We start from the raw sequence: 8,096 nt of genomic DNA, 5'->3' as shown, positions 1-8,096 counted from the left end.
TTAAAGAGCACATTTTATGACTGATCCCATGAAGACTGTAATTTTTAGGTTCTGATTCTGCTGAGGTGGCTCTGAGTGTGTGTTCAACTTGATGTTGGCAGCTACATTATGCCTACATGAATAAAACCATCAAGCCCTCTGATTTGTATGGCTTTGTCACCTTGAAAGACTAACTGTGCATAATTTTATTTATATTTTTAAAATCAGCTATATGTGAAATGCATAAAAGTTCATTTTTCATTGGTTTTCTGATTTGAAAAATGCATTATTAGTGAGTTGGACTCATTTTTTTTGTTTACTTTTATCATGTAAAATTTCAGGTATACTATATATATTTTCATTTTTATTCAGTGCATATATTGAAGAATAAATAACATTTTCCCTGTTCAAAACATTGGCTGACTACTTGCAAACAGAACTGAATGGACTTGTACTGAAGGATTTTTCCAGAAAATAGTGTGCGTAAATCTTTTAATACATGTGTGTATATATTAAATAAAAACACAGATAAATATTTACCGATGTGTTTCTGTTGTGTTTATTTCCTGTTTGACGTGGGATGCAATGAATATTCGATAACCTTTGAAGTGCTGTGTGGGAGAAGGAAGAGCAGCGGAGTTAGCAGGCTGAGCCCTGTACAGCGCTCTCCGCTTGCAAAATGAAGATGGGAAAGCAGCAGAGCAGTTTCACATAAGTTAGAACTCACAATACATTATTCAATAAGATTACTATAAAGACTCTCAGATAATATTAAAACAAACACACATTTTAAAAAATAAAATTGTAAGAAAGTAAAAAAAAAAGGAAAAAATAATATACATTGGAAAATCTTTTCTTGTTGAAATGAAATAAAATATATTTGTGCACCACTCATGAACAGTTGTCTATCTTACAAGTAATATAAAAAAAAAGATGATTATGGCAATAAATATCTCAGCCATTTTTTTTTTCTTTACATTTCAAGTACAGGTCTCGTTAAAACTTTTGAAAGGCATCATTAAAAAAGAAAAAAAAAAAGAAAAAAGAAAAACAGCGTAATTTTGACTGCCAGATAAAGCCCAGAATTAATTCTGATTAACAGTCAAGTTTTATTCCTCAGTTCAAATTTTAGATTCTTTAAGAAACAGTCTTATGATTAACAGCTGAGTCTGCATAGGGTCGGTATCTCAAACTCAGTCTTATGAATGATGGTCAGCAAGATCGTCCAGTGGAATAACCGTGTACTCAGTTTCCATTCCATTCTCTTTGGGCTCTTTTTTGTGAAGGAAAGTCTGCATTTCCTGCTCCCTCTTCTGGTTCTGAGCATTAGTTATTTTCTCAGATGTCTGCTGTGGACCATTCCATCTACACATCAAGAAGTCAACAAAAAATTAGTTCAGCACTTAAAGAATGTAGAAGTAAAAATAATGATTGGTATTCTAACAATTAGGTCTTACTTGTCTCTGGTAGCAATGGCAGCGCAAAGAGCTACAAGTGCAGCCAGGGCAACTAGAAATGCAAGGATGATGATCCAATCTGTGCAAATGGGAAAATTGGTTATTTTAATGGAATTAATGAGCCACAAATAGATAATATTAAAAACTTTTCCTGAACTTACCAGGTGTGCTGTGTCCTTTGTGAGTGCCTTTATCTTCTGTTGGCAGTTAAGAAACAACAGCTCAGAATTAAACATTCTCTAGGACAGTACAATATTGTTCTACCAAATGTTTAATTTATGTATAATCATAATTATTTACAGAAAATTTACCATGGGGGTGATGAACTTGTTTTGTTGAAACTCCATCGGTAGAGACCTCATCTTGATTTGTTCCCAATCCTCCGATATAGCCACTGCGTAGTTTCGGTTGAGAATTATTTCTAAGGCCAATCGATGATTCCACAGACTCCATTGTGGAGGTAGGGGTCGATGCAGCTAAAATACTCGCAGATGTTGTCGTGGCACCTAAACTGAAAACTGAACTGTCACCATTACCACCTGCTAGGAAATCTGTGCTTGTCTGTGGAATCGATGTAGATAGCTTGGATGATTCTGTTGCAGGGAATTCTATGAAGCCACTTCCCTTGTCTGTGGTTTCAAAGGTCAATTGTGGAGATGGAGAAATAGTTCTAGTGATTTCAGGTGTTTTGGTTGTTGGTGAAGTAGTTGTCCCCAAGAAACCACTGCCCTCACTTGCGTCAACAAAGAATGTCTGCATATTGGTTGTGGTCATTTCATGTGATTCAGTCGTTGAAGTAGGGTAGAAACCGCTGCCCTCTGGTAAGATTTCCAAAGATGGCTGCTGGGATGCCTGAACTGTTGCATTTATTTTGGGTGGCTCAGTTGTGAATGAGGGGCCAGCATAATGTTCAACAAGGAACCCATCAGTCATGGCCTCTTCTAGAACGTCCTCCTCTGGCCTGGCAGGGATCTGGGTCATAGCTAGAACAAAGAGAAAAGTCTATGGATAAACTGTTATATTTACAAACTGGTCCTGACATGAGTGGAAAGGAAAGTTACTGAGCTCTTTTATGTATTACAACAGAACCTTGAACCATGAATTCTTGTGTTAGCTTGTTTTACACTCCTCTTTGACTGAGGTGTGGTGATAACTCTAATAATTAACCTGGGTGACTAATATTTGGGTAACAAAAGAGACCAGTGCTTTGACAAAACATCATTCTCAAAATTTGACACACCTGTTTCATCAGAACAATGACTAATGAAGTTGCTTCCCGTTTATTAGGAAAGGATGATTGTTGAAGAGGATGCAATTGGACAAAATATGGAGCAAGCTCACTGGTAAGCATGCTGATGTTTGTTTTGGCCTTACAAATGTAAATTTGTGAATTATCATTGATTTAGTTGTACTTAAATCTAATGTTTTTAGAAGTTAGATGTCTGTTTCTCATTTAAATCGAATTCTTTGGTTTAGTTGCAAAAGTGACATTTCAATTTGTGTTTGATCATTTCTTATTCTTGCAACATTTCAGAGATTTTTTTTTGACAACAAACATTGTGTCACCATACGCTGACTCATGAGCACTGATGGTGAGGAGTCAGAATTCACATTTATGACATTTTTATTTATTTTGTTTGTTCTTGTTGCTCATTTTTACATAGCTAAAAGGTTGATGGATTATTTTACATCAATTTGATGGTAAAATTTAAAAGAAATTGCAATAACACTTTTAGATATTAGATAATAATACCTATACTAATGCTGAAAAGGTAGGAAAATCTTTCTCCATCCCTGAAAACAATAACCTGGTCTGTTACATTAAAAAATAAATTAAAGTTAAGCGCCTTAGCTTTAAATCATGTTCTTTCTCTTTTTTTGCTTGGTCATGTTCAGATAAGGTGTATCCCCCCCTCTGAGATTATCTGTTGCCCAAACTGGTGTAACAACTATTTGCTGATATTTGGTTTCACAGTAATCAAGATCAACACATAAATGCACCTCCTGGAGCAGCTCACAATTTTTTTTTACAAAGCCCTCTGTGTGTTCTCTGGGGGTGGCGTTGAGATTTGAGCAGCAGCTAAGAAATATGACTCGTGCAGGAGTGAGAGCTAAAATACACAGAGAGTTCTGGCTACATGCTGAGTCACAATGTAAAGTTAAAAGACTACTGTAGAATAAAACATTTAGATTTTGTTTGTCATACTAAAGCATGTTCAGAATTAAGTGACAATCTCTTAAAGCATTTTTTTTACTTCTCAATGAATTGTTACAATTGTTACAATTATAACCTCAAATATATTTTTGCTATATATTATTGATTTGAAAATTAAATATTATAGAAAAAAAAAAGATATCTTACAGTCAATAGGTGATGAGTGGATCACGGCAAGAAGACCAAGTAAAACTGCTGGAAGAAGATTCCTCATCTTCATAAAAGCAGTGATGCCCAGAGCTAAAGTCAACAACTAGCAAGCTTGAACTTTGGAAGTGTGAATCTGAAGCGGATGAATCAGGTCTCTGCCTTTATATACTAGCAGCAGGTATCGCGTCAGAGATAATGGTAACAGACAATCACTCAGGAAGGTTGACACACCTGCTCATGAAAGTTCCTCCTCCACTCACTTTCTCACGCTTTCACCTTCCTCCTTAGGTAGAGAATGACAAAATTCACATGAAAGAAAATTCCATTCTCTTGGCAGTTTCCTTTTGGTTATACAACGTTAAATAATATGCAAAAAAACACCACAAAACATGTAAGGCTTTGTCATCTTTCATATCGGAAAAACTACTTCAAAAAAGATAAGTTAAACAGCTCTTTGATCTGTTTTTGTATTCTTAATGGTAGTTAATAAAATAAATATATATTTATTATACTACTTTTTCTGATGTGTGTCACATATAGTCCCAAGTTTAAAACAGCTGTGAATAACAATAAAAAGTTATATAATACACTTATGTTTTGGACTCAAAACAGGTTCAACACCCGGACTGTCTTTAACAATAGTGTCACAGACAAAAACAAAACAAAAAAAAAAAAACTGAAATTTCACAAAGGACAAAAAGGAACAGGAACTAACACATACATAACATACAAAAGGCGATCACATAATATCGGAGTTGGAAAGTATATTTACGCATTTAAAGGGAGTTTGCTGTGATGATACAAGCAGCAGCAAACTTCAAGGTTTCTGCCTGTCCACTCTTCTCCAGCAAATCAGCTTTTGTGAACAAGCTTATCTCTTCTTCCAAATTTTCTTTCTTATGTAATGGAAAAACCCGTTACATAATTTGGCAAACAAGGATTTAATCTTACAATAAAAACTGTTTATGCTAAAATCATGATGCATGTTGTCTTTGTTGTCACTGTAGAAACTGGCTAAAAGATTCAGCTGCAAGTTAGGGTTGACATAAGAAAATATATAGCGACCTGATGAGTGATAAGTACTCCACTTCATGTAGCATTTTAATTAGGGTATGGGAAACACATTGAAACTACACTTGAAACTGGTTTAACATTTATTTATTTATTCTCTATTGACTGGAAATCATACTGGAAAATGTTCAAGTCTTCAACACATCATAAATTATGTTAAATTTTGGAGACACATCAAACAACACACCCATCTCTTATCATTCCATCTGCTGTCCTTCTCATGTCAAGGAAGACACAGGAACATAAATTCCCCATTTTCCCTTGCCTTTGCTTCTAACCCTTTAAAGCTGTGATTTTTGACTTAGCTTGAAAAGTTTTGCCACAAACTCAGCTCTTTATCATCCCCCTGCAGGTTGTGTGTACTGTATACTACATAATGGCTGTTGTGATACGCTTGCACTTGACAAAACTGAAGCGTCACAGAAGAGCTGCAGCTCCAGGCTATCTGGCTCATACATGAAGTTGCGACATGCGTCATGAATTACTCAGCATGAGTGGGTGAGTGCTTGTCCAAGCTTGTATTCCACACCCAGCACAGGCTCTGCTTTCTGCCACCGGAAAGAATGGAATTTTACAGCATATTAGCTGTGATGCACAACATAATGAATAGGTTCAGGCACAACACTCGCCTTTACATGGCTGTAATGGTAAGTTTTCTGTGGCTAGACTCTGCTGTGATTCTCAGTCAGGCTCACATCATGGTTGTCTAGTCGGTATGTAATACAAGGTAGATTTCAAATTACGTCACACAGGGAAAAAGAAGTCTTATGAGCTTGAGGAAATAGACTGATGTTATGTTTAATACAGTCGCCTATGGAATTATTTTGTTTTAGCTTTGTTCCACATTTAAATGTTTCAGAATGATATGTAATGAAGAAAAAAACAAACATGGAAGTAATTACCTTCTGTTAAATCATGAATTACCTTTGATTAACCAGTTTTTATGACAGCTGAGTTCAGTTTCACTACCCATACACAGGCCTGTTTCTGCCAGACCATTAGAATCAAGCGATCGATTAAACTGATCTTGTGATACAATAAGTAGTAGGATAAAATATGTGAACACATTATGCCCTGATCTGATGGCATTCATGAACAGATGAGAAACAAAGTGACTGTCGCATTTATCAGACTAGAAGGACCCAAGTACTCATTAGGTTCGGGGAATAGTTACATTTTCTTGTAGCCTGACCTGGTAAACTGACCACTGCATTACTTAAACAACTACAGTGTGTAGAAATGTCAGAATTTTAAGAATTTAAAACATCAGAAGGTTGATCCGTTTGAGATGTAACCGCAAGACCCAAACTTCAAAGGTTTATCTGAGATTTGGGTGAAATGGTAATGGCGCAATCCTTTTTCTACAGACTTCAGATGTTTGGACTTGAAGCAGTATGTAATTTTGCCTGAACAGTTTTTTTCAGTTTTCAAAAGCAGGCTTGGATATGAAGCTGCAAACACATAGCCCCCAGGGTTATGAGGTTTTTCATTAAAAATTCATTATATTTAAGCGATGGAAAGCCAGTTTCTCAAAAGCAGTGTCTGTCCACAAGCACATTTGGCCAAACATCTTATTTTTAAGGGTCTACATTTTAGCATACACATCATTTTCTCATGTGAATTCTTCTAGCCATTATCATAAAGTTTCAGACTGAATATAGAAGATAAAACGGAAAAAGTCCCTTTTCCCATTCTTGTATAATGAATTATATGAATTGATAAACACTTGCAGGAACCCTTCAAGGGCATGTCCAATGGCCTTTCCAAGCCAATTAGCAGCTGTCTTCCCTCATCCTCTGCTTCACCGTTATCTCATGTTTCATGGAAGCAAACATTGTTCCAATGTCCAAAATCCCGAGGCAACTGAGCCCAGTGACCTGTGAATAGCAGCACTCAAATTTGCTACCACTGTGAAAAAGAGGGAGAAACATTAGGGGTCCAGTGTGTCAGTGACCTGCATTGAAAATCAGAGGCAGCATGCAAATCCTGGATCACTGTAAACATTTCTGAAAAATAAGAGCTCGTAATAACTGTTTTACATATAAGGTAATACAAAAAAATAAAAATAAAAAATACTTGAATGTTTCACCTCTGTGCTTTCAAAAAGTTTAATCCATTAGTACTGCAGCTACAGGAGAGTGGGAGGAAAGGGAACGAGTGTAAACAGAAACCACAAAATAAAATACAGCACTTTATTAGATCCACGTCCTTCCATTTCACTCAGTTGTGTCAGCTGCTGGATGCAATTTTAACTTGCCAAATCATCCTGCGCTGCCTGGCAGCAAAGAAAATGATCTGTTTACATGGGAGGCAAATGACAGGGATTACCCTTAATGATTTATGTTGGCAACCATATGGTGTGTCTTGACTATGTTTAAAATATCTCTGCCTCTTCCTAATTCTCCCAGATGGTGAAAAGCTGAGTGTGAATGCTAAATCGGAGGAAATCCAGCTGACTGCATCAAACGCTGCCTTTACAGCAATTTCTCTTTCTGGACAAACATGCTGTGTGTTTCATCTATAAAAACCGACCGTAAATAATGGCCACAATAGTTGGCCACCCTCCAGGAAGGTGCCACCGTTAAAGAGAATAAACAGGCCAAGTGAGACTTCTCTGAACTGAAAAAAATAAACAGAGGGAAAACAAACAATCACAGTTAATGGACGTGATAGCTGTAGATGATGCATAAAAGGTGTGAGGCTTAGAAGTAGAAGAACCTTCTGTAAACCCGAGAAATTTCTCCTGATGAGCAAATATCATGTCATTGTGATGTCTAGTGTTATAACAATAAATGTCACAAAACACTGTAATAAAATTTTAAGTCTTTATTACTCATCCTTGGCAATAAAAACGACATGCAGTTTCTGGAGTGTAGATGGAAACCAGACTACCCACTCACGCAGAGGGAAAAACATGAACTTTATGCAGAAAGTTCCTGTTTGAGAGGTGAAAACAGAAACTTCCTGTTGCGAAACAGTAGTGCCAGCAGCTGCAAAGCCTTCACATCAGCACCTTATTCCAAAGGAACCAACTTTTATAATCTTTAACCATGTATCCCCTTCAAGAGATATTAGTGACTGGCTACACTATGTGAGAATCACATACCAAAGTTGTAATAAACCTTTCTTTTTTATTAGTCTTCATGTTGTTGATTTTATAAATCTGTCCCTTCAAATTCATTTCTAAGTCATCATGTTGGAATGACTTATTTTTAGTGATTTTG

At 36.3% G+C, this 8,096-nt stretch overlaps 1 protein-coding gene across 1 annotated transcript; it reads right to left on the bottom strand.

The window, feature by feature from the left end:
• Nucleotides 1-514: 514 nt before the first annotated feature.
• Nucleotides 515-4,000, bottom strand: LOC106921632 (uncharacterized). The gene is made up of 5 exons (XM_014993435.2): nucleotides 3,799-4,000; nucleotides 1,748-2,419; nucleotides 1,598-1,633; nucleotides 1,437-1,515; nucleotides 515-1,344 (listed from the first exon to the last, which is right to left on the bottom strand). The coding sequence occupies exons 1-5, from the start codon at nucleotides 3,869-3,871 to the stop codon at nucleotides 1,179-1,181; spliced, it is 1,026 nt and encodes a 341-aa protein (XP_014848921.2). The 5' UTR covers nucleotides 3,872-4,000; the 3' UTR covers nucleotides 515-1,178.
• Between the last annotated feature and the right edge of the window lie 4,096 nt (nucleotides 4,001-8,096).

The sequence above is a fragment of the Poecilia mexicana genome, unplaced genomic scaffold (genome assembly GCF_051168715.1).
Source record: "Poecilia mexicana isolate PSO_F unplaced genomic scaffold, ASM5116871v1 scaffold_3, whole genome shotgun sequence".
Lineage (NCBI taxonomy): Eukaryota > Metazoa > Chordata > Actinopteri > Cyprinodontiformes > Poeciliidae > Poecilia > Poecilia mexicana.
The sequence above is the reverse complement of the archived record's forward strand: the minus strand, read 5'-3'. Positions and strand labels throughout refer to the sequence as shown.

Coding starts and splice junctions, on each gene's coding strand:
- LOC106921632 (XM_014993435.2), bottom strand. CDS start 3,871: ATGAAGATGAGGAATCTTCTTCCAGCAGTTTTACTTGGTCTTCTTGCC. Junction 1,634..1,747: donor ACAAGTTCATCACCCCCATG/GTAAATTTTCTG, acceptor AACTGCCAACAG/AAGATAAAGGCACTCACAAA. Junction 1,516..1,597: donor CAAAGGACACAGCACACCTG/GTAAGTTCAGGA, acceptor CCATTTGCACAG/ATTGGATCATCATCCTTGCA.